This window comes from Danio aesculapii, chromosome 1, assembly GCF_903798145.1.
Source record: "Danio aesculapii chromosome 1, fDanAes4.1, whole genome shotgun sequence".
NCBI lineage: Eukaryota > Metazoa > Chordata > Actinopteri > Cypriniformes > Danionidae > Danio > Danio aesculapii.
This window is the reverse complement of record NC_079435.1, coordinates 48,343,646-48,371,540: the sequence shown is the minus strand read 5'-3', so window position 1 is coordinate 48,371,540 and position 27,895 is coordinate 48,343,646. Positions and strand designations below refer to the sequence as shown.

At 33.1% G+C, this 27,895-nt stretch overlaps 1 protein-coding gene across 3 annotated transcripts in view; it reads left to right on the top strand.

The window, feature by feature from the left end:
* The window catches only part of pcdh10a (protocadherin 10a), a 36,124-nt gene that overhangs the window by 6,946 nt on the left and 1,283 nt on the right, over nucleotides 1-27,895 (top strand). Inside the window, exon 4 of one of the 3 annotated variants that reach the window (XM_056461584.1) lies at nucleotides 24,493-24,650. In XM_056461584.1, the coding sequence (XP_056317559.1) occupies nucleotides 24,493-24,650 (158 nt within the window). Of the gene's footprint in view, nucleotides 1-24,492; nucleotides 25,100-27,895 lie in introns of those variants that run through there. The other 2 variants (XM_056461573.1, XM_056461564.1) reach the window with 2 other exon arrangements.

The following is a 27,895-nucleotide window of genomic DNA, read 5'->3' as shown; positions in this document are numbered from 1 at the left end:
AGAGAGAGAGAAAGGTGTATTTGAAACATTCAATTTTGTTGAAGCTGACTCTACTGCGTCCTCATAGCCCTGTTTCAATTTGATTTTAATATACAGTTGAAGTCAGAATTATTAGCCCCCCTTTGAATTTTTTTGTTTTTAATATTTCCCAAATGATGTTTAACAGAGCAAGGAAATTTTCACAGTATGTCTGATAATATTTTTTTTTCTGGAGAAAGTCTTATTTGTTTTTGTTTTTAATTTTTTAAAAGCCATTTTAAGGTCAATATTATTAGCCCCTTTAAGCTATTTTTTTTTCAATCGTCTACAAAACAAACCATCGCTATACAATAATTTGCCTAACCTGTCTAGTTAACCTAGTTAAGCCTTTAAATGTCACTTTAAGCTGTATTAAAGTGTCTTGAAAAATATCTAGTCAAATATTATTTACTGTCATCATAGCAAAGATAAAATAAATCAGTTATTAGAGATGAGTTATTAAAAATGCATAATGTTTAGAAATGTGTTGAAAAAAATCTTCTCTCCGTTAAACAGAAATTGGGAAAAAAAATAAACTGAGGGGCTTATAATTCAGGGGGGGCTAATAATTCTGTCATGTGTTTGGATTTCATAAAGAACTTTTATTTTGTCACAACATTACTCAGTTCAAAGCTTTATTGTAAAAAGAGATTAGTTGACTTTATTTTAAAAAGTGAGTAAAATTAGCAGAATTACTCAAATTAAGTTGACTTAATTTTTAAATAAAGTCAACTTGATGCATTTAAGGCAATAGGTTCAGTGCTTCCCACAGGGTTGAAATATACTTGCTGTGGTAGCCGGATTGAAACACAGTATTTACCCACAGCTCATAAATAGTTAACTATATGCAACAAAATAACCTTAATTAGATTTTTAACACTATTTTTATTATCATCTGTTTTAAACTTTTTCTTTTCAATGGGCTACAGTTAAAAAAAAAATTATGTTGAAATAAATAAAACAAAATCCACTATTTCTCTTTTATGCTCAGGAGCCACGTGCACCCACTGAGAGGTCAAATCTGCTTCTCTCCAACTCTCATTCAAGTTCAGGTTGCTTTATTGGGGTGACATTTTGTACTGTATTGCCAAAGCATTTTAGATGTATAAAATAAGTAATATATTGACATTATCAAATTAATAAAATATACAGCAAATGAGAAATAAATCACAGATAAAAGGAATAAAAACAGAAAAAATCTCTAAAAATTATAATAATTACAAGAATAAAACGTGTAGATTGTTTAAATAAGACGAATGAGTTGATTAGCCATTTCTAATGGTGTACAAATGTTCTGCAGCCAATTTAAATGTAATTTTGTTCTCTACGAGTATTTAGTAAAGTTTTTCTGAGTTGTTTAGAATAAATAATTAATTATTTAATGTCTCTCTCGCGGCTGTGCGGATAAAATTAACGACAGTTTAGAAAATGAAAGCAAAAGCAAATCCCGGACATTTTAGTAGATTTAGAAATCCCAGCCGGACGCAAAAAAGTGTGGGTCTCTGTGGGTCTGCAGAGCACATGAGACTGTCTAGCAGTATAAAACGGGTAAAGCAGATAAGATTTTTCCACTACTTAATCGATGGCGGATGTTTGTTTATGTTGGGCGGATAGAAAAAAACTGTAAAGGGATGATAATAATAGTAAAAAGAAAAATGTGTCACTAAATATAAAGCCTATTTAAGGTTTACTCATTTTAAGTTACTAATTACTTTATACGATAGAAGTTCTACTGAACGAATAGACCAGTGTAATACAGTGAGCAGAAAAAGCAGCTAAATAAAAGGATGTAAATCAGAGATGCCCAAAGTAGGTCCCACGGGCCAAAGTTGGCCCATTGTAACCATTGATTTGGTCTGCCATCCCATCGGAGAATGATAGAGAGGGTTGGCGAGAATGCCTTTAACAGAAATCGTTTCTAACTTGAGGTAACCTTTTTGTTTTGAGCTGCAAAAAAAACTGAAATGTAAATGAAAATGAGTTTTTTAAACTACAAATGATTTTTTTAAACAATGTTTTTACTGTAATAAGTAGGCTACATTATAAAATGTAATATATACATTAGTTAATATAAAGCAATGTTTTCTAGTTATTTTTAAATATTATTAAATAAATTAGGAAATGGCATTACCCATGGCAACTCTATTTACCTTTGGCCATCTAGCCTCCATAAAGTTTGGTTTTTGGCCCTTCGTAAGAAAAAGTTTATGCACCCCTGATGTAAATGGTAATTACTATTTTATTCGTAATTCATAACACAGATTGTTTTGGTGCGTTTTCTCAGAATGTAGGTTATTTGTGGAGAGAGTAGGTGGTCTTTTGTGGCTGTTTGAATGCATTCGTCCACATAAACATGATCTGGTCAAACATGTTTTCATAAAGCATTGGAAGAGATTGAATGTGGACAATCGCAAAACATTGTAGATCATGTTTACACCTGTAACAATGAGCAATTCATCTGTTTGGCCACAAACTATGCATGCACTTTATACAACTTTTTTTTGTCAGAAAATGTCAGTTCGTCAAAAACACAAAGTTTTTATTAGTCGCAATTGCAAATCAGGTGTATTGCATGAATATTTTCTTTCTTATCTCTCCTGAAGTTTTTTTTTTAATTATTATTTTTTTTCATATATATTTTTTAGAGCATAAAATGAAAATTGGTCAAATAATCTTGCTGGTTAAATAAAAGTCATACCTTTAAGTTATAAATTGCCAGCCAGGGGTATAATATTTGGGCTTTACTGTATATATTCAGCCAATGCGAATGTTATCACTAGATTGAATGGGAATTATCAGTGCTTATCAGCTAATAGATAAGGGCCAGTAGGGGCCTTCTGCACCTATTGGTAGGCACAGAAGGCTGTTATCATCCTTCCACATGGTTCATCAGCTATAGATCACAAATGGCTGCGGTTGGAAGTTAATGAGAATGATATATATGTTAATTATTTTATTAACGTCTACCCTGTAACAACTCTAAACCCAACCCTCACAGTAATGTAAAAACAGATCTGGATCTGGAGTCTTCTGTATTAGTATAACTGATTAACCATGTGGATGGATGATAACAGTCTTCTAAGACTACAGTAGGCGCAGGAGGCTTCTACTGGGTCAAATCTATCAGCTAATGCCCATTCAATCGAGTGATAACATTCGAAGTGGGTGATATATTTTACTTAATATTCTGGGTTAATATGACCTCTTCAAAACTCTCTAAATACTGAGTGTACGCTGTATGTACTGACGAAATAAAGCATTTTAGAGGAACGTTTCAATATTCCTGAAATAAAAACGTTTTTTTTTCATAATAGGTATTTTTGGAACAGATCAGAAAATAGAAAGTAGATCTTTCAAGCTACTTTATTGACTCTTTTGAGCTTTTCTCAGATGAGTATGATGGTCAAGCTAAGAGCTGGGGTCAGATTTAGACTTTTACAACTGCATTTGTTTGCGAAGTGAGAGAAGCGTGACAAATTACACAATTAGATTAACACGAGTGAGCGATAGATTGATGATTATCTGTAAATGAGGGATGTGAGGTGATGACATTAATCAAATCACTCCTGTCACTGTAATTTAACGCTATCAGATCCCAATCAGAGTAACTCCATTTTCTGGAGACACACACGCACACATCCACACACACAGTTTGTAGCTATAGTGAAAGTCAATGCTGCAGGGATAACTTTGAAACTGTAGCTTGCCAAGATATTTATAATTTAAAGTAGGTTGACTACAGTGAGCCTATCCTTATGAAACTGTAGACGCTACGCTAGAAGCTACTAACCACTAAAATAAAGATAAACAAACTAATTTCAGGGAGCAATATATATTTTAATATGGTATTTTTAGTGCAAAATGTTTGCTCTAAAGAATGAAAATGATGCTGTTTACAGAAATAATCAACATGATTAAAAGTAATTAGTTTTGCTTGTGTGCTTTTGCTACAATCGTGTTGTGTTTGACAAGAGTTCACAAGAAAGAAAACTTGTGTTATCTTCACATATTGGCTTTGATGAAGAACCTTTAACATCCACAAAAGCTTTCAACTGCACAAAAGTTTGTTAATAATGAAAAAAAAAAAAAAAAAAAAAAATATATATATATATATATATAAATAATATAAAAAAAATATATAAAAAATAAAATTAAAAATAAAAAAAATAAAAAAAATAAGTAAAAATCAGGCGAGGGCTTTACTTTTTCTGGATTGCTTTTTAAAACTGTTGGTAGGGTTTAGGGAAGTGGGTGGGCAGGTGATAATAGGAGGGTGGGTCAGTCGATCGGTCCGTCAGTCAGTCATTAAGTCAGTCGACAGTCAGTCGACAACAGCTTCTGGTAAATTCATGCAAGAACAGCAGGCGCGAATGGCAGAAATTTGAGATCTCAAAAGGTGTATACAGCAGTGGGTTCACGAAAAACAGAAACTGCAAAAAAAAAAAGTATATATATATAACTTACCTCATGGGACGTATTTGGAGCAGAAATGTATATATCGGTACGTTTTCAAAATGAGCCTGGGTTGAAAACATGTGCTATGTTGTTTTTAGAGTAATCAAGGCAAGAGCTGTAAAAGCTTCACCCTTTTATTGAAAGGGGAGGTGGCAAACAGTAACTAATTGCATTTGCATTTAAAGTGACAGATGGGGACATTTGAGCAGTGAGGTAATTTGAGGTGAATTCTCAAAAACATTCTAGGTAAACCTGATATTTTTATAAAACTGGGATATTTTTTTATATATGTATCAGATATTATTATTTATTTGAAATAAGCAATTGTAAATTTGTATTTAATATGTTTTCCCCCTACATACATTCTCTTTGTCCAGAGTAGGTATTACTAAACTGTTTGGGACTATTTAAAAAAACCTTAATAACCTTCATATTTTTAAATCTATATAAATATGACATTATTAAAAAAAATGTTTTATATAAAATATCCCAACTTAAACTATAACATGTTGTATTAAATACAAAACACTGTACAGGGTCATTGAAAAACAATACAACAACTTTTGGGTTGATGTCACTCAAGTAGTCTGGACGGGGTCATGTTGAACATCTATAAACTTGTTTTCTACTGAAAAAGAACTTTGTTAAGTACTCTTCACATTGATTAATAACCCAAGGTTCCACCATGTTTATTTGGTTAAATACAGATTTTCAAAGTTGTGGTATTCTTTTTGAATCACCCTGTATATTATCTGAGTCAAAAATATGGTCATAAAGAACAGAATGTATCATTTTGCTTTAAAAAAAGACATATTTCTTTTGTTTTAACCTTATTCATTTACTGTAGCTAAACAGCTGTTTATTCTTTGGATTATTGCCTCAGCTCACTAAGTGTGAAGTTCTGTTTCCAGTAAAATGAAACAAGAACCAATGATGCAGAGTTAAATACAAGCTTTTTACTAGAAAGGAAAAGAAAAAAAACCAGCTTCATATTAATAACATTTGTTAGTTAATCATCGACATCGAAGCTAAAAGTTGAATGAAAGCCCACCCAGATATTTACAGTAAATCATCATTATTTGCACTTTTGTTCTTCAAAACAAATACAGCAAAGTTTTCTCTCAACCCTAGCAACAAAGAAATGATTCTCAGCGGGAGCTCAGGTCTTTGGTCAGCCCAACGACAGGTGTTCAGAAGGGAAATTCTGCTCATCGGGGCTTTGGCAGTGTTTTTTCCTTTTCGTTCTGATGCTTTTGCACACCATTGATAAAAGATGTGATGAGGTCTCCAGAAGAGAAAATGCAAGAGAAGCGGAAAGAGACAAAAATAACACGCACACAGTGGGATGCAGAGCGCTTCCTGATGGGGAACAGCTTAGTTAGTCAGTGTGTTTGTACTCAACACAGCATCTCTCTCTATATTTTTAATTTTTTTTGCTTTTTTCTAGATGTCTGCAACCCCAAAGTCCTGCTACACTCAAACTCTCAAAAACTCTACACTCAATTTTTTTTGTTTGCTGTTTGTTCAAACTACTTAGTTAAAGGGGCTGAAACAACACAATTCCTGAGTTTTTTTTTTTAATGGGGGTACTTAATTATTTTTTGTTCAATGCACTTAAATTTGTAAAAACTAATAAATGACCTTAATTTTGTCATGTTGTCCCAACACAAATCGACTGTAAGGAAGCCAGCACTTTTTTACAGTGACACTAAAAAATGCAGGGCTCCACACATTTCGTTCACATTGTCCGAACACAAAATGATTAACTTAAAACATTTCAGTTGTCCTTAAATAATCTCAAGAATTGTGTTGTTTCAAATCATTTCACATAATTCGAACAAGCAGCAAACTAGTTTATTTAAGCTGAATACAAGTGTCTTGAAAAATATTTAGTAAAATATTATTTACTGTCATCATGGCAATGATAAAAAAAAATCAAATATTAGAAAAGACTTATTGAAACTATTATGTTTAAAAATGTGTTGAAAAAAAAATCTCTACATTAAACAAAAATTTGGGAAAAAAATCAATTTCTTCTATCAGCCCAATTAGTTTCCCTATTAAAATAACAATGTAATTTAAAAGATATACATAGAAACAGACAAAAACAAACGCCGAATTCTTGCTGCGTGTGCACGCGCCTAAAACACCTTTAATTCATTTATTTATTTATTTTTTGTTCTGTATTTGTCATTTTTTATTGTCGATATAATCTTAAATATATTTTTTTAAATTAATTTGTAGATATTTTAGTTATATTAACATTACAATCTTTTTAATGTGCAATTAACTAAATAAAGATGAGGCAGTTAGTTGAAATTCAAAATATTTATAAATACAATAAATACAATTAATTTTTATAAAATAATAGACTAATAAATATATAAGAAATAAATTAACAAATGGACAAATAAATAAGTAACAACAACAACAACAACAACAACAACAACAACAACAATAATAATAATAATAATAATAAATAAATAAATAAATAAATAAGGTACACTGTAATAAAAAAATGGTACTGCCTTAAATTGTTAAATTGAACCAAATTAACTTTAGAAATCAGCTCAAAATGAGCTGAAACAACACAATTCATGAGTTTTTTTAATGGGGGTACTTAATTTTTTTTGTTCAATCCACTTAAATTTGTAAAATCTAATAAATGACCTTAATTTTGTCATGTTGTCCCAACACAAATCAATAGTGTGGAACCCAGAACTTTTTTTACAGTGACACTAAAAAATGCAGGGTTCCACACAAATCGTTCATGTTGTCCCAAGACAAATTGATGAAGTTAACAAATTGAAGTGGATTGAACATAAAACATTTAAGTTGTCCCAAAAATAATATCAATAATTGTGTTGTTTTAGCTCATTTCACATAGTTTGAACAAGCAGCAAAAATATTTTGAGTGTATACTAAGACCATTAATGCACACTGTAAAACCTGATAAGTTAAGTTATTTCAAACTGTTTGAGGAAACCGATTGTGGAAAACCCTTTAAGGTTATGGTTTGAGTACTGTAAACTTATACATATACATACAATTGAAGTCAGATTTATTAGCCCCTCTGAATTATTAGCCCCCCTCTTTATTTTTTTTCCCCAATTTCTGTTTAACGGAGAGAAGATTTGTTCAACACATTTCTAAACATAATAGTTTTAATAACTCATTTCTAATATCTGATTTATTTTATCTTTGTCATGATGAAAGTAAATAATATTTCACTAGATATTTTTCAAAAAACTTCTATACAGCTTACAGTAACATTTAAAGGCTTAACTAGGTATATTAGGTTAACTAGGCAGGTTAGGGTAATTAGGCAAGTTATTGTATAACAATGGTTCTGTAGACCATCAAAAAAATAGCTCAAAGGGGCTAATAATTTTGTCCTTAAAATGGTGTTATTCTAGTGTTATGTGTTATGCTTTTATTCTAGCCGAAATAAACCAAATAAGACTTTCTCCAGAAGAAAAAATATTATCAGACATACTGTGAAAATTTCCTTGCTCTGTTAAACATAATTTGGGAAATATTTAAAAAAAGACAAGAAAAAATCAAAGGGGGTCTTTTATTTCTGACTTCAACTGTACACATATATATATATATATATATATATATATATATATATATATATATATATATATATATATATATATATATATATATATATATATATATATATATATATATTGTTTGTGTTGATATTGTGAAACATTTATAGTATTAGTAACTTAATTTAAGTTCAGTTGTTAAATCGGTATGTGTTTAGTTTAGAACAAATGAAGTCCAAACAACTAATATAGCTATGTAAAATATAGCTACTCAAATGGCTTGGTATTGAAGTTAACACAAAAATATATACTTAATTAATTCATAAATCATTAGGTTTGAGTTCTGCTTCATTTAATCAGTTTATGCATCACCATAACTCTCTTTCATTGGGTCAAGTTAAACAAACTTATTGCATTTAGTGATTCTCAGTGTTAGGTTTTACAGTGTACGAAGGATATTTAATAATAAATTGAATGTGCGCCTGTAATTATAGTATTTCATGGCCAATTGTGTTGATTTTATTTCTGTGCATACAATATTTATTGGTTATCCAGCACAGGTGTTAATCTACAGCACACAACCTGCTACACTTGGATGTATTATATTGCAGAACAATTGAATGAACTCTGCAAAAGCAGTTTGCTGAACCGCATCGCTGTTAGACTTTAAATGCAATTATTCTGACAGCTCAAATATCTCCTGACAGCTAAAAAATCCTTGAGGTCTAGAGCTTCCGATGCATAATAGATGCCACATTGTCATGTTCTTTTTATCGAAAGTGCCCTAATGCCGAACTATCTGCTCAAATTTCTGCATTTAACTCAGATTGAACCATTTAATGACCGCATTCAAACTTTGTTTTCTAGAAAATTTCAACCTTAATCCTCATTCAAATAGGACTTGTTTTCCCCCAGGAGGGTAATTCTGTTTCGCAGACATACTTTGTGATTTTAATCCCATCCAAATTGAAAATGCCTGTTTTTTTTCTTCCACAACCCTTGCTGTTTTGAAGTTAACTCAGGGTCCTCTGAGAAATCTAATCCTGTTTGTAAAGGAACATCTGTGATTGTGGTATATTACTTTTCCACAATGTTTTTCTTCATTTTTGAGAGCTCCAAATACACTAGTTTTCAGTGTTATTTTTATATCATACTGGACCTACCAAGGGCTTTATTACTATTTGTATTAATTTATTATTATACACAATAAATTTTTTTTTTATTGTAGTTTAGTTGACTTTATTGCTACCTATTACTATATATTTTTGCAGCAAAGTTTGGCATTTGATACAAACAATCAAATCACACATACAGTGCATCCGGAAAGCCTTCATAGCACTTCACCTTTTCCACATTTTTTTATGTTACAGCCTTATTCCAAAATGGATTAAATTCATTTATTTCCCCAAAATTCTACACACAATACCCCATAATGACAATGTAAAAAAAGAATTTTTGAAATTGTTGCAAATTTATATATATATAAAGATTTAAAAAAATCACTTGTACATAAGTATTCACAGCCTTTGCTCAATGCTTTGTTGATGCACCTTTAAAAGCAATTACAGCCTCAAGGTCAAAGACACCTATCTTTGGAAATTTTTGCCCATTCCACTTGGAAGGATGGTTGGATGAGAACTGACAGTGTACAGCCATTTTCCGATCTCTCCAGAGCTGTTGAATAGGATTTAGGTCTGGGCTCTGGCTGGGCTACTCGAGGACATTCACCGAGTTGTTGTGAAGCCACTCCATTGATACTTTGGCGGTGTGCTTTGGGTCATTGTCCTGCTGGAAGATGAACCGTCACCCCAGTTTGAGGTCAAGAGCACTCTGAAGCAGGTTTTCATTCAGGATATCTATGTACATTGCTGCATTCATCTTTCCCCCTATCCGGACTATTCTTCCAGTTCCTGCTGCTGAAAAACATCCCCACGACATGATGCTGCCACCACCATGCTTCACTGTAGGGATGGAATTAGCCTGGCGATGAGCAGTGCCTGGTTTTCTCCAAACGTAACACATGGCATTCACTCCAAAGAGTTAAATTTTAGTTTCATCAGACCAGAGAATTTTGTTTTTTATGGTCTGAGAGTCCTTCAGATGCCTTTTGGCAATTCCAATACTAAGGAGTGGCTTCCGTCAGGTCAGGTTCAGGTGTGGAGAGGTTCTCCTCCCTCCACAGAAGAATGCTGGAGCTCAGACAGAGTGACCATCAGGTTATTAATCACCTCCCTGACTAATTCCCTTCTCTCCTGATCACTTAGCTTAGATGGCCGGCCAGCTCTAGGAAGGGTCCTGGTGGTTCCAAACATCTTCCACTCATGGATGATTAAGTCCACTCTGCTCATTGGAACTTTCAGAGCAACAGAAATGTTTCTGTAACCTTCCCCAGCCTTGTGCCTCGAGACAATACTGTCCCGTAGGTCTACAGACAATTTCTTTGTCTTCAAGCATGGTTTGTGCTTTGACATGCACTGTCAACCCTGGGACCTTATATAGACAGGCGTATGCCTTTTCAAATCATGTCCAATCAACTGAATTTACCACAGGTGAACTCCAATTAAGCTGCCGAAACATCTCAAGAATGATCAGTGAAAACAGAATGTACCTGAGCTGTAGCTGTAATTTAGAGCTGTGAATACTTATGTATTAGTGATTTTTCATAATTTTTTTTATTTTTAATAAATTTGCAACGATTTCAAAAATTATTTTTTTCACATTGTCATTATGGGGTATTGTGTGTAGAATTTTGGGGAAATAAATGAATTTAATCCATTTTGGAATAAGGCTGTAACATAAAAAAATGTGGAAAAAAGTGAAGCGACATGAACACTTTCCAGATGCACTGTATATATAACTGTATATATCTGTATATATTTTCAATTTCAACTAACGTTTATTTAGTTATTTACCCATTAAAAGTGTTATAATGTAACACTTTTAACAACTAAAATACCTAAAAAGATAAAAAAAAATACAAATTTAAAAAATGACAAAAATACTCAACAAAACTATTAAAAAATAAAATAAAAATATACTATAATAGTATATTAAATTAATTTATATTCAAATTAATACACAATTACAAAATAGCCATGTTTCAATGTATTTTTTATACATTGCAGTAAGTTCATTTCAAGTTCATCCAGTAAGTTATACTGGATTCAGCTTAATTAATGTTTTAAAGCACTTCAAGCAATGTAATATAAGTTGAAATTACTTGTACGTTTAATTGGAGTCAACTCAAAAAATAAAGTGCATCACTGTGCAATCTATGCCATATGCCACAAATGTACATTCTAATTTCGTAAAATATTAACTCTATTACAAGCCCTGTCATTGCCTTCAGGACTTCTTCAGGCATATCTCATAGCTTTCTATTATTCACAGGCTGTTTTCACATCCAGAAGCAGACCTCAATCAGACGGGACGCTATCAAGTCCTGCATGTTCTCTGCGTGTGACTGTGATATCGATGCGAAGGTCCTGCTGTGAGCTTCTGCCTGCTATTTAGAGAGTGCTCTTTTCTAATTACATTGAGTTTGATTGTATGCAGTCAGGTTTATCTGTGTACTTAATATCGATGATGTCACAATGGCCTCGGATGCCTGCTTTAACCAGATTTATGCCTCTGTGTACATCCGCACATCCCCATCCTTATACATCACCCTGATATAATAGCCGAATAACAAAGTGGACAGCTCGCCGAAGTGATCTATGGATTTCACAACACATCTGAGCAGAAATGTGATCCGAGCGTGGATTCAGACGTTCAGTCCGTAAGATTAGAAGCAGCGAGTTGCACATAGGGAAAGAAAAATCACATAAGAAATCACTTTAACTTTGCTTATCCTTGACAGCGTTGATACTGAGAGTGAATTGAGATCTCTGCTTAAGCTTTTTCGGATCTCTCTTGAGGAAAAAAATAAGCCTGTAATCTCACAAACGGCTCCTCTAGAGTTTCAGAAAAGATCTCCAAAACTGCTTAGACGTGCTAAGACATAGAAGTCTGCTTTTACAAAACCACCGATCTCAAGATAATGTTACAGCTTTATTCTTACCTTATGTTAACCGCTAGCTTTTTTTTCCTTAAGCATTTCTAGATGAAACTGAGAGATGATTTGATACTTTGTTTTGACTCTTGAGCTTTAAATACAAGCAATATACGTTTATCATGTCTAAAGGCCTGTTTTTACTTGCTATAAACATTCGTTTTCAGGGATTTGTAGGTCAGCAGAGACACATTACTGTTTACATGGAGTATTAACGTGTTCTCTTGTGATCACTTGTGTTTGGATTTCATCAATTTTCTGGTTCTCCTCCCTTATTTCTTCACACTATGTTACGTTGTGCTCAGTGTGGGTTGTGTGAGTGCTGTTGGATGAATAGACCCATGTTACAAGTAATCAAGCAAGCTAATTAAAAAAAGGGTGTTGATAGCAACTACAATTTCAATCGTAATCTGTTGTTTTGTAGGGATGGTTGATGTAAAACTGATGTTTCGACACATTAGTAGTAGTTAGTATACTGAAAAAAGATGTATTAGCTTAAATAAGATAATCTAAGTGGTTGCAATTAATTTGTATGGGATGAATTTAGACCAAAAAAATTTAGTTGAACATTACTACATTTAATTGAAACCGGAGCACCCGGAGGACAACCATGCGAACGCAGGGAGAAAATGCAAACTCCACACAGAAACACCAACTGACCCAGCCGACGCTCGAACCAGCGACCTTCTTGCTGTGAGGCGACAGCACTACCTACTGCGCCACTGCGTCGCCTTAATATTATTATTATTATTATTATTATTATTATTATTATTATTATTATTCATTTTCGTTTCTGCTTTGTCCCTTTATTAATCCGGGGTTGCCACAGCGGAATAACCCACCAACTTATCCAGCACATGTTTTACACAGCGGATGCCCTTCCAGCCGCAACCCATCTCTGGGAAATATTATTCTAATAATTATTATTTCAATAAAAAGCAGACAATAAAATAGACTAGAAAGTGTTAGTATTACAAGGCCAGAGCAATTTAAGTAGATTATAAAATAAAATAAAGAATGTTAGCAATAATAGAAGTGCTGACGGAAAAGATACAATTCTAGCGGTTTCTTGAGAACGACTAAAGACTAAGCTGACATCTCAGACAATAGAAGCAATCAAAATCAACAAAAGAGAAATAATATAAGCAAGAATACCTCATTTTGCTTCATTTTCCTACAAAACATCCCATTATGAGCATGTGTTCAGTCAGTTGACGGGGAGTAGGTGGTCTTTTGTGGCAATTCGACTGGATGAGCGTTTACACTGTGTAAGCAATTCAATCAAGAGTGTTTTTAACCACCTCTGGAAGTGTTCAGAATCCAAGAATTTTACACCCCATTTCTCCAGTGTTTAGCGTTGTCCACTTGTGATTGGTCTGATGCATCCATTTCAGCCCTCATTACAGATTATCCAGCATTTTCTGTTCTGTTCGGTAAATGAAAGAGGTGTTGCAAACAAGCTGATTACTTAGTGCATAGCAAGACTCTTTTGATGGCTAAATAACGCTTGATCATCAATGGAAGTCCCCTATAGCGATTCTAATAAGCACAGAATTCTGGATCAGTGCATTTAATCTCCAGTTTTTCTGCATATATCTGCAGGTTACAAAGCTTGGCTAATAACACGTTTCCTGGTCACCTATGCAAATCATTACAGCAGTTCTACCCCAATACAACACCAGTCTCCTGTGTGTTAATATAAGCAGAACACACTCATAGCATGGCCAGGTTTATCAGTGCAGCAGATTTGTCCTTTGATCTGACTCAGAAAAGCTTCTGCCACAAGGAATTAGAGATTACAGATTGTCCTGACATGCATCCACTGCCCTCCTTCTCCACTGTTAGCCTTTGTCTTTAACTTTGTCTTAGATTTCCCATATCAGCCTACAGGCTCCTCCTCTCCACATTTCTCATTTCATATATACAGGTTAGCCTGAAATTATTCATATCACGCCAAATTCTGACTTAAAGATTTTGCTTAAAATGTAAATAAAAGCTGAGAATTTTTTTTTCTACGACGATGCCTTTTGTACATCGTTTTTATTATCATTTGGGAGAAGACTGTGTCATCAAAACTTGCTGGTTGAATAAAAATAACTTTAAGTCATAATTTGCCAGGGGTAAGAACAATTTTAGGCTTGATGACTAGTGAAATGACTAGTGAAAATAGATTATTTACAGTCAGTGACAGAGTACAAAACAGTTGTCTTACAAAATAGACTGTTTTTACGCGGCAGCCATTTTAAAAGCAAAATCAAGGCTGCGGTGGGAAGAAACCCGGAAGTAACGTCTGAGTCACACAGGAACGTTGTGTACCTGGCTGTATATCTTATCAGCGAAAAGAAAGTGCGCCTTCCGAGTGACCCAAAGGTCTGTTCTGAATGGATAGTGAAAATAAAAAGGGATATCAGATCTCCTTTTCAGCTAAGTTAAGGGAAATGGCACCAGTTAGCTAACTATTTAGCTAGTTTTCTTTCCCAAACACACATGTTAGGCTGCATTTACACTGCACTGTTCAAGTGACTCAATTCCGATTTTTTTCTCCCATGTGGCACAGCTCGGACATAGCCCATGTACATGTAAGCAGGAACAAATCACGTGGATTCCGATTTACTCAAATCAGATTCAGGCCTTGTTCATATGTGGAAATTTATCTGATATGAATCGGATCTGTGTTCTCGTGTCTGCAGTGTAAGCAGGTAGATCGGATTTTCACCAGTCAATGCGAGTCACGCATCATTAAAAACCTTAGCGAATGATGTCATGTCTGATGCTTTAATTTCAGAACAGACATCAGCAGAGTCGCAAACCTTATCTCATACACGAGGACTAAGACGGCTTTTACATTGTCATATAGCACAGGTATTTAAGCATGTTAACGAGAGCGAGAGAGCGCAATGTCTGCCACGTAACCAATATAAACTAATATAAAACTAGTGCATACATCATGTGCTTAAATCACGCCAATGGACATTACATTAAGATGCCTAAAGGTTTAAAAAAGCCTATATATCAAAAGAAGATGGCCAAATGAGAACCTTTCTGTCATAAACTAAAGTAAAACAGCTTGTCAAAAGCTGCGAACAGACTGCATACAGAAATAGAGAAAAAAGCGCTCTTTGATTATCAGCTGTTAGTCAGCGCCCGCTCTTTTTTTTCCCTGGTCATTGCGCCTTTGCCGTGTGCTGTGTAAATGCAGACGATCCGTGTGCTGTGTAAATGCAGATGATCTGATACGAGTCACTTTTAAAAGATGATGTAAGCAAGATGTAAGCCTTAGATGCCATTTATCAAACTCAAGTTAATGAACTGATTCTTTCACTACATTAGACTGAATTTCGGTACTGAAAAAAACCCTAAAAAACCTCAATTTCCCGCTAAAATTTAAGCGCCTCTAAGCGCATTCTTAAACATTAATATAATTTGCCATAGTTATCACCAGTGCTTAACATAAATGACTGTGATTGGCTGTGAAGGTCATCAGTTCACCACTCTTTACTGAGTGCAAACACAAATATAGGGACACTGGAGCATTTTAAAGTCGTGAAGATAAGTCGATCTCTGACCACAGTCATTTTTGTTGAGCACTGGTGAACACTATGGGAAATCAGCTGTGTTTAAGAATGTGCTCAACAGTGTTTAACAGTGCCTAGGAGGACACTTAACCATATTACTCTTAAAGAGTTGGAATTTTTTGATGCCTAATATGCTTTTAATTGTTTAAATTAAATTAAACCGAATGATATTAAAGTGATGTGTACACCATATCTGCATTTTGAAATGCATCTAGCAACAGCTGGAGGTTTGTAGTCCACATCATGTTTACAGTGCTGATCCTATACTTGTGGGTTTTTTCCCTCCACAGCCTAGCTTTAGTTTTTTGCAATGGCAGCCGCATGAAATTAGCGTATTGCTAAATTCATATTCAGAATTACGAATAGCTGTATTCTGATGTCATCACCATCACATGTATCAAGGACAACAGCTAAGGTTGTCAAAAGTGTCGAGTTCGGTAGCAATCGGTACTGAAATTTTAAAAACTTCAATTTTCCGCTAACATTTGAACGGTATTTATTGTATACTTAAAGTTGATTCGCTATTGTGTTCATGTGCTCAATAGAAATTACTGTGATTGGCCATGATCCGCTGGTCTGTCTATGAGCAGGCATATAAGCGATCCGCTGATGGATCGACTGATCTACACAAAAGCGCTCATATGTTAGCGTTAAATGGATTTTTTTAAAATTTCAGTACCGATTGGTACCAAACTCGATACTTTTGACAACACTAATTATACTATTATAATTTTTATCATAAGTTTGAGCAAATAAAAATACTAATATCATACTATAAATATGAATATAAATATTGACATCGTATCACAAGTTTAGTACCGAAATCAAGTATCAAATCATGACTTCATTTAATGTACCACCCCTCTCTTGTTATACTTGTTTGAATCTGACATTTATCACCATATCAACAGTTCTGTATCCACTATACAAGACGGTTTTGTTATGGAGTTTCTTAACTTATGAAAATAAATACATTGTTTTGCATATTAATGGAATAATAAAACATATAAATGATCAGATTCCATTGGCAAAATTTAGACAACTTTGTATATTAAGGGCACAGATGGCTAACTATTCTTCTTCTACTGATGTAAAAACAATAACAAACATTATTAACTGGAATTCTCAAAGTAATGTGATTTTTTTGCATAAAGATTGCTGAGTTTGATTTGATTATCAAAGAAATTGTTTCGCCGGTGAGATTGCGTGTGTTCATCAATCGAATAAGCAGTGACGTTAAGCAAAAATGTATCAAATAAATTACATTAAAAAACGATTTGCCCTCATTCTGTGGTCTCAAGTCATAAAGTTTATATCAGAACAGTAAGACGCTTTGTTTTACCCGGCGTGGAAAATCTATGTAAGAGGCCATGCATTATTTTTGGCTTCCTTTTCTTTTAACCTCGACATAAAAAGGGTTTCTTGTGATCTTCACATGAACACATGACTCGCTATCCAACAGCACTAGTTCTTTAAAGGGTCTATTAGAAGAGCCGTGTGTTTGTTGTAAAATATAATAAATATAACTACTAAAGGGGCTTTCAAAATAAAAAAGTGGTTAATAATGCCTTAAATCAAAAGTTTGTTGTGATGGATTCTGTTGATCAGCTGCTATGTCATATTAGGACTAAAAGTAATAATAATAAACAGGATACAAATATGAATAGCTTGTACAGCTTAAAAAAAACTTGTGTATTGTTTTATTTTAAACAGATGGAGAAAAAAAACATATTTTGTTTAATCAAAGGAGCTAAAAGAATAATAAAAAAAATAACATACTTTATTATAATAATAAAAAAAACAGTAACACTTTAGATTAAGTAACAAGTTAACTACAGGCTTATTACCTGCCTAATACCAAGTTATTAAATGTTTATTACCATGATCTTAATTTATATCCCTAATACCTAAACCCGCTGCTACCTTAATATCTATTAATAAGCAGTTAATTAGTAGTTTATTGAGCTAAAAGTCTTAGTTAAAGGTTTGTTAATAGCGTGAATTGTGCAAAAGGAACCAACCCTCATGAAATGTGTGGACACAATTTTGCCCAGGCTTGACTGGAATTACAATTCTGCCTATATGTGATGATGTCTTTAAAATTCACTGTTAATATAGTTTGTTTGGGAAGTCAGGGAAAGTTTTTTTGGTACAAGCTGTTCACACATTAGCAGGCAAAGTTAATTTGAAAAGTAATGCATTACAATATTTATTTACAAGAGTTATTCTCCAAAAAAGTTACTAGTTGCATTACTTTTTATGGTAAGCAATGTGTTACGCTACTTCTGTGTTACTTTTGCATAACTTTTTTTTACCAGGCTGAGGCTTGATCTCTTTCAGAACTTTTGTTTTAAAATAGAGGAACTCTGCAATTAACACAACGTATTACATACACCTTTATTTACCTTCGAAACTAATAATGTAGGATAATGTTATCTTCTGAGAACTTCCTGAGCCCAGAGCTCTGCATGCCGTATATATAGATTAATGAAAGTTAAAAGCAATGTGTTTGCTGCTTTTGTGCCTTTTGTCTTATAAGTGAAGTACCAACCATTTTCAAGTACAATTGCTTTTCTTCCATGTTTTCTCTCATGTCAATTTTAATTCAGCAATTTACATTTTAAAAGCTAATTAATTAAACAAAAATGTAACTTGCTTTTTTTTAAAAAAAGTAACTCAAATATTATTACTTAATTTTTAAAAGTTATGCGGAAATTTACTTGTTATGTAATATTATTACGTAACTTGCGTTACTTGTACCCCCAACCCTGCACATTAGCAATAAATAAAAAGTGATGATTTTTATATACAAAGAAATCCTCATTTAAAGCTTTATTAATACTAACTGTTTGCAAAATTGTTGATGGATTGGTGAGGAAAGGTCACAGCTTCTGAATGATGATTCAATTGCTGTTTTAAAACAATATATTAAAATGTTATGTTATAACTTTGATATGACAGAATTTTTTCCATTCTGAGATTTGAGTGTAAATAAATAAGCAGATATAGAGTTTATTAAAAAGACTACCAGGACAGAAAGTGATATTGTGCACAGAGGCAAAATTACAAAACCTTCAACAACTAATTACCAATTAAACCAAAACGCCTTATTAGGCATTAGCGCCGTACACCCAAGGACATAGCAAAACCTCATTTAAAATTCAGTTAATTGTGATATTATGACAAAATAACTAATACATCATTCATATTTAATGGGGGGAAAGAATCATGTAATATTTTGCATAATAGATCACACTATACCTTATTATGCTGCTCGTGTTGACTTGGATCTTGCAGACCATAACGTCTTGTTGCTGGATTATGTTTTATTGGTTCTGGAACAATAATCCCAACACCATCCAGAGCTCCAAATATATCCAGTTCTAGATGCATCTGCAAAATTGAAACCAATAGTGTCATCATCAATCCAAACATAAAGGAACATTAGTTTGCAGATGGATTATTTCTGGGATATTTTGAGGCGCAGAACAATTTCAAATAATTTTAAAAGTGCTATGTTTCCAAATGCACTGTGAAATCGCCCATTACATTTTTTTTCTGCTCACTTGTTCTTATTAAAAAGGGCATTTAGATACACATTTCTCTAAGGTTTACTGAATACAGATAGGAGAGAATCTTGCAGTGCAGTGCATGTGAAGAACACTGCTGTGATGGTTCACGGAAGGGTGAATGTATCAGTTTAAACAAGGCTTAACCCTGATCCCTGCTCTAACCTTTTCTCCAAGTTCAAACATCCAAATCCCTAACCTTGATTCCAATCTTAGCTCATGTTTTTACTAGTTCTGCTCCTATTTTGGAAGGACTTGTACAGGTAAGATCCATATAGCCGTTAACAGAATAGGTTAATACATTGAAAATCCACTCACCATTTACTCATCCTTGAGTGGTTACATACTTTTTAAGAGTTTCCTCTTTTTGTTGAACACAAAAGAAGATATTTTAAAACTTGTTAGAAACCTGTAACCATTGATTTCCATAGTAGGGAAAACAAATACTATGGAAGTCACTATTACAGGTTTCCAACAATTTTCAAAATATCTTATTTTGTGTTCAGAAGAAAATAAGAAACTTAAACTTCTTTTTGATAAGTAAAAGTTGAGTAAATGATGACACATTTAACAATATTTCGAATATAAAATGGTTAAAGCACCGAAGTGAACCAAATTTCACAGAAATAAAGGTACATATTTTACACCAATGGTCTCAAACTCAATTCTTGAAGGGCCGCAGCTCTGCATAGTTTAGCTCCAACCATCTCCAACTCACATCTGCTTAATAGTCTAGTAGTCTTGAACACCTTGATTAGTTGGATCAGCTGTGTTTGATTAGAGTTGGAGCAAAACTGTGCAGAGCTGTGGCCCTGCAGGGATCCAGTTTGAGACCTACAGTATGTTTCACACGGTTTTAGATTTTCATATGTGAATGGCACAAAGATGTTTTAACCTTGTAAAGATGTTTTAACCTTGCACGTTATTGGGTTACACTTTAGTTTAATGTCTCATTGTTACAGTGTAAATACTTAGTAAGTAATCATAATTAATTACATGTAGCTACTGTATGGTTAGGGTTAGAATGCAGGTTAGGTTTAAGGTTAGTTGCATGTTATTATGCATAATTAATTGTAACAATATGAAACATGCATGTGTAACAAAGAAAAACACCTTAAAATAAAGTGATACCATCATCAAGAGAGAAAATTCATACAATTCTAAAATAATAATAAAAAAGTATGAGTGTTCACCCTTAAGCATAGTTATCAATGAATAAATGTAACACTTTTAGAAAGAAAAGGTATGGTTCATAACTATCAATGGTGTGCTTTTTTTTAATTCACAAATTACAAATCATACAAAAAAAAAAAATTGTGCCTCACACAAAACATTTACATATTATTTGAATTTATATAGGTCCACATTTGTACCTTGAAGGTACATATTTATACCTTAAAAAGTACAAGTGTGTAGCTTATCAGACCCCGAAGTCGTTTTTTTTGCGATCCTGCAAAATTCTTAATTTAAACGCGAAATACTTGCAATCCAATTTCAAATTATATAATCAAATTATATTTATTTCAGCTTGCAAAGAATTGTTTTACATGACTTATAGACATTGCATACACAGCGCAAAGTGATGTATTTGAGTGTCTCTCGAAAAATGACGTCTCACCTGCGTCCTCACAATCATTACATTACATGAGAGTGGGGGGAAATGTTTTGCGGACTGTGCAGTTTGCAGATGCGAATGAAGCGTGGGTGAAGTCAATACAAATATGAAGTCATGTGAAGTCAATGCATGTGAAGTCAATGCATGTGAAGTCAATGCAAAGATGCGATTAGTCATCCTGTGGCTCAAATCGAGTGAATATCACAACGCAAATTGGGTGTTTTGTGCGTTTGACGGGCATCAGACTGCAAAATAAAGTGGGAGCAAACATCTAACAAATGGAGCATTAGAACAGACAGAACAGCAAACAGCTTACAATGATGGAGAATGGTTCAAGCATGACGCCTCCTGGACATGACCAAATTGAAGGACATTATTTTACTTCACATGTATGGCTGGTATTATCATGTGCATCTTATCAATAAATGATTTCGCTTAACTTCTTCCCTGCCGTTGACGAGAGAAAACGCATCACTGCCATTAACGAGTTTCATGGCAATCCGTGTTTTAGGAGTATTACAGTAGGGGAAGTCCTAACACAAGTCCTGATTGAGGTGCATGATGTCAGATGCTCCGGGGAGTGAAATCTGAGAAAGAAAAAAATCACACAACCTTCCTTTGGCTTAATCCCTACTGTTTATTTCTGTTTTAGATCTTGTCTTGTCTTTTCTTGTCTTGATATATAAAATCAAATATAATAGTTTGAAAACACTGACTGAGACATTTTTGAGTATTTTTAAAGTACTGTAAAACACTTGCACAAAAAATGTAGAAACGGTTTTTCTATTTTGGTGAAAACTAAATTTTTTTCATGGCATGGTTGACATTTGCATGGAATTGCTCATATATATATATATATATATATATATATATATATATATATATATATATATATATATATATATATATACATATATATATATATATATATATATATATATATATATATATATATATATATATATATATATATATATATATATATATATATATATTTCTCTATATATTTTTTACCGCAAAATTGTCGGCAAATTTCTGGGAATTACCACCACAAAATCTGTCATTTTTATTGCTAAAAATCCCAGAAAAATCATGAAATACTAGGGAGTCTGGCTTATAGTACCTTAAAGGTTCAAAAGTATAGACTACAGGTACAAAAAAGTCCTTTAAGATACAAAACTGTACATTTTGAATAGGTACTGCCTCAGTGACAGCATTTGTGCCTTTATTTCTAAGTGTGTATGAATGCGGGTGAATACGTTTGAATGAATATATACAATATTGATCATACAAAAATCAATGCTTGTTAAAACAATAAAATCACCACCAATTGACTAAAACATAAAATAGTTACAAATTGTCATCACCATTGTGTTTTCAGAGTACATAACCACTAATGCATGACTACTATATCATGTAGTCATCTTGTCCATTCAAATTCTGCAGAATTTGAGACTGAAACCCTTGTATCCAGAGGCCTTCATTAGAGTTCATAGTGACGCCACACTGCTCTCTGGCCTTCTCTTTTATTTATTCCCCTTTCAAGCTCCCCTCTCGTTCTTTTCCTCTGAAACCGGCTAATTATCATGCTCTGTGTAGTCATTAGTCAGAAAAGCAAGAGTGTGTACGTGTGAGCTTGTGTGTGTTTGGACGATGCTTTCTCCCAGTGTTGTTAGTTTTGGTTGCGTTGCCTAGTGTTTGTACCGAGGACTTGAGAGACCAGCGGATGAGGGACATGGTGAAATTAACAGCATGAAAAGAGCATGAAAACATCAGAGTAGATTGGTTTAATATCGGTTGGTGGGAGGGACACTGGGGGAAAGCAGAGAGGGAGAAACAAAGGTCTGGAGAGTTCACTGCTTTGTGTATATAACTATCCTTCTTTCAGCGGGGCCGCCTTCCAGTCAATTACTGGGCTTTGCTGAAGCCTGACAATGACTGCAGTTGATTATAAAACGAGTAAAAAGCTCGCAATCTGTCTGGTTAAATAATCATCTCCATTCAAATATGAATAATTTCAGACTCCGCGCTCTGGATAATTCATGGCAATTTTTCCTTTGTGTTACTGTTGACATCGGATTGTTACACAGTAGAGCAGTTGATAAAGTGAAAGCAGAAGATCTCGGAGCATGAGAAACACTGTAGCCTTCACAATATTCTCTTTTTTTTTTCAACATGGGGATGTTGACGCACCCACGCATTCTCATTTTATTTATTTTAACTGTATGCATTTTTTTGGTTTTATATCAAATCTAACCTATTCACACAACACTACAAATGGAAAACTTTTTATGTGTTTTCATTATTTATGTGACAATTGTGTGTTTTTGGGCTTGAAAATACCATTGAAAGATATATATATATATATATATATATATATATATATATATATATATATATATATATATATATATATATATATACAGTAGATTCTCGCCTCGAGGTCTTATGCAGTTACTTCCCCTCTCTTCTCTCCCTATGCTTTCCTGTCTATACTCTCTACTGTCCTATCAATTAAAGGTAAAAAGAAAAAAAAATGTTGAATACACAAGAAAAAATGAAAGGAAATACGAATTATGTTATTTTTTTGTTCACTCAGCTTCAGGCATTCCAGTTCTGCAGACAAAAAATGTCCAGTTGGCACAACTTAAAAAGTTTTGTTACAGAGTAGTTCACCTCTCCAGAAAACTAATAATCTTATGTTAACCCAACTATTTTTTTTTTTGTGTTACTGACAAATAATGTTAGGTCAGTCCAGATGATGTTTTCAAAAGTTGAGTTAACAAGAAAAAGCTAAAGGAAATAAGGATTATGTATTTTTTTTTTGGTACTGAAATTTTATATATATATATATATATATATATATATATATATATATATATATATATATATATATATATATATATATATATATATATATACACAATTATTAGCCCCCTTTTGATTTTTTTTTCTTTTTTAGATATTTCTCAAATGATGTTTAACAGAGCAAGGAAATTTTCACAGTATGTCTGATAATATTTTTTCTTCTGGATAAAGTCTTATATGTTTTATTTCAGCTGGAATAAAAGCAGTTTTTAATTTTTTTTATACACCATTTTAGCCCAAAATTATTAGCCCAAAATTACTTAATTAATTAATTATTAAAGATGTATATAAAGCTATATATATATATATATATATATATATATATATATATATATATATATATATATATATATATATATATATATATATACATATATATAAAAGAAATCAGTTATTAGAAATGAGTTATTAAAACTATATTGTTTAGAAATGTGTTGAAAAAAAAATCTTTCTGTTAATATATATAAAGCAAAACTAAAACCAACTTTTTTGTATTTATTTATAAACATTCTCTCATTGAATGAGTCCGAATGGCATGTTCTAAATCTGTTTCATATATCTGCAAGACATAAGAAAAAAGAAGGAAAGAAAAAATTATGTATTTGGTGTTTTAAACTCACGCAGGTTTGAAATGACATTTCCATGAGTAAATAAAAGAATTTTCACTTCTGATTGAACTACCTGACTAAAAATAGCAACAGCGCTTATTATTATACGATGTTCTCGATCATGTTCAACTGGAGTAAAGCTAATCATTCTCCCATCTGTCCCCTGTCTCTCACAGGAGCTGATCTTTTCTCCAACTGCACTGAAGAGTGCAAGGCTCTGGGGCACTCCGACCGCTGCTGGATGCCCTCCTTCATGCCCGGCGACAGTCGCCAGGGTGCCGACTACCGTAGCAACCTGCACGTCCCGGGGATGGACGCGGTGCCGGACACTGAGGTACAGGAGAGCGTGGTTCCGGGCGATCCGTGCAATCGGGCCGATGATAGATCATTCTCCACGTTTGGCAAAGACAAGTCACACCACGGCACGCTCACACGCCACGAGCTACACACACTCTTACCAAGCGCCCGAGCGCCTTACAAACCCAACTATCTGTGTGAGTACTCACTCAAAATGTACGATTTCTGATCCCCCCCTCTCAGATCTGATCCACTGCCGTCATCTAATCCATGGCTCTGTTTGTATAAAACTATTTATATTTCTATAATAAATAAATCTATGTAATCTCAAACACCCTTTTCCTGACCTATTCTCTCACTTTCTAATTTGTTTTCCCCCTTTCCTTCTAAAACAAAATGGCAAAAACCAAAAAAAAAACAAAAACAATGTGTAATATATGGACATATCAATAAAGGAATTTTTTGGAGTGAATTTGTGGAGTTGTGTCCTTTCCCTGCCCTCTAAATTCTCCCATCCAAAGCATCTGAAGACATTTGGTGAACAAAAAACAACAACACAAAAGAAAAAACAAACAAATTTGGCTCACGAATGCTGAATTTGCAACTAATCTGTCATCTAAACCTACATAACACATACTTTGTGCTGTGACTTCTCCTAAAGCTGAAATCTACCTTCATCATGATCATGTTAGACACATGGTACGACACGTCACATGCTTCTGCATCTCCATTTAGCTCATTTTCAGCAAACAAAAAAGCATACCATATGGAATGGCAGTGGTAATTCTCAAGCTTTCACATACATGCTATAAAATCTCACATTAATACCTGTGTCTTTCATTACGTGCTGTATTCATGTTTGTTGTGATCACCATATGCCGCGGCTCTACTGTAGTCGCACTCGTGACAGCCATAACGCCTGCCTCCTCGCCTCTGATTATAGCATGCAAACTGTGGAAGTGTACGCTCACAGCTGAAGAGACATCCTGAAGTTTGTTACATGTCTTTTAATGCAGTATCGCTACTGCTGCACTAAAGCAGTATTTCTCAACCACAACAATTCTAGAGGATCACCATCTTGGCACATTTTCCATGTCTCCCTAACCAAACACACCTGATTCAGATCAGACTGAAAGGCCTGTAATGGGTTTATCAGACAAAAGAGACATCCAAAACATGCAGTGCTGGTGATCCTCTAGAAACGTGGTTGAGAAACACTGCACTAAAGCATGGGCAAACTTACGCTGTGTTCATGCATGTGCATGTGTTTGTAGTGCTCCAGCTGGGTGGATATGACGGAGCTAATATTTCCACAAGCCCCGCCTCTTTCCTATCTTACTGTATTTTTGTGTTTGAGTATCACTTTCACAAGAAAATATCTGATGTTTATCTGCGCACCACCAACATGTTGCTTCCAGAAATGTTTGATCAAGTTTCAGAGGATTCTGTAAAGTTTTTGTCATGCCAGATGTGGCTTTTAATGCAATTGTCTTTTAATGTATGCAATTATTGGTTTTATTTGTTAAGAGAAGTAACTTGAGCTAATGAGGAACCATACTTCTATAAAATACACTAATCTTAATGTTAATGTATTTATCAGTTTGTAAACTGAATGAATCCAAGTATAAAATATCATTTAAAATATCATTTAAGTAACTAGGAGTAGCTTGAGCTAATAGGGAGTGATGCGTCTATAAAATTAATTCATCTAAATGTTAATTTATCTGTTTTTAAACTGAATAAAAACAAGTCTAAAATATCATTTAAGAGAAGTAACTAGGAGTAACTTGAGCTAATAAGGACGATACTTCTATGAAATGAATTAATCTTAATGTTAATTTATTTATCTGTTTTTAGACTGAATAAAACCAAGTATAAAATATCATTTAAAATATCATTTTAGAAAAGTAACTAGGAGTAACTTGAGCTAATAAGGAACGATACTTCTAAAAACTGCATTAATCTTAACGTTAATGTAATTATCTATTGATAAACTGAATAAAACCAAGTTTAAAATATCATTTAAGAGATGTAAATAGGAGTAACCAGGAGTTAATAAGGAACATTACTTCTATAAAATGCACTAATCTTAATGTTAAATAATTTCTGTTTGTAAACAATGAATCCAAGTATAATATATCATTTAAAATATCATTTAAGAGAAGTAATTAGGAGTAACTTGAGCTAATAAGGAACGATACTTTTATAAACTGCATTAATCTTAATGTTAATTTATCTGTTTTTAAACTGAATAAAACCAAGTATATCATTTAAGAGAAGTAACTAGGAGTAACTTGAGCTAATAAGGGACAATACTTCTATAAAATGCATTAATCTTAATGCTGATTTATTTATCTGTTTGCAAACTGAATGAATCCAAGTATGAAATATCATTTAAGAGAAATAAATAGAAGTAACTTTAGCTAATAAGGAACAATATTTCTATGAAATGAATTAATCTTAATGTTAATTTATTTATCTGTTTTTAAACTGAATAAAACCAAGTATAAAATTCATTTAAAATATCATTTTAGAAAAGTAACTAGGAGTAACTTGAGCTAATAAGGAACGATACTTCCAAAAACTGCATTAATCTTAACGTTAATGTAATTATCTATTGGTAAACTGAATAAAACCAAGTTTAAAATATCATTTAAGAGATGTAAATAGGAGTAACTAGGAGTTAATAAGGAACATTACTTCTATAAAATGCACTAATCTTAATGTTAAATAATTTCTGTTTGTAAACAATGAATCCAAGTATAAAATATCATTTAAAAAAATAATTTAAGAGAAGTAATAAGGAGTAACTTGAGCTAATAAGGATCGATACTTTTATAAACTGCATTAATCTTAATGTATTTATCTGTTTGTAAATTGAATAAAAGCAAGTACAAAATATCATTTAAAATATAATTTAATTTAAGTAACTAGGAGGAACTTGAGCTAATAAGAACGATACTTCTATAAAATGCATTAATCTTGATGCTGATTTATTTATCTGTTTGCAAACTGAATGAATCCAAGTATGAAATATCATTTAATTTAAGTAACTAGGAGTAACTTGAGCTAATAAGGAACAATACTTCTATAAAATGCATTCATCTTAATGTTTGTTTATTTATCTCTTAGTAAACTGAATAAAACCAAGTTTAAACTATCATTTTATCAAGAGAAGTAACTAGGAGTAACTTGAGCTAATAATGAATAGTACTTCTATAAAATGCATTAATCTTAATGTTTTTATCTGTTTATAAACTGAATAAAACCATGTTTAAAATT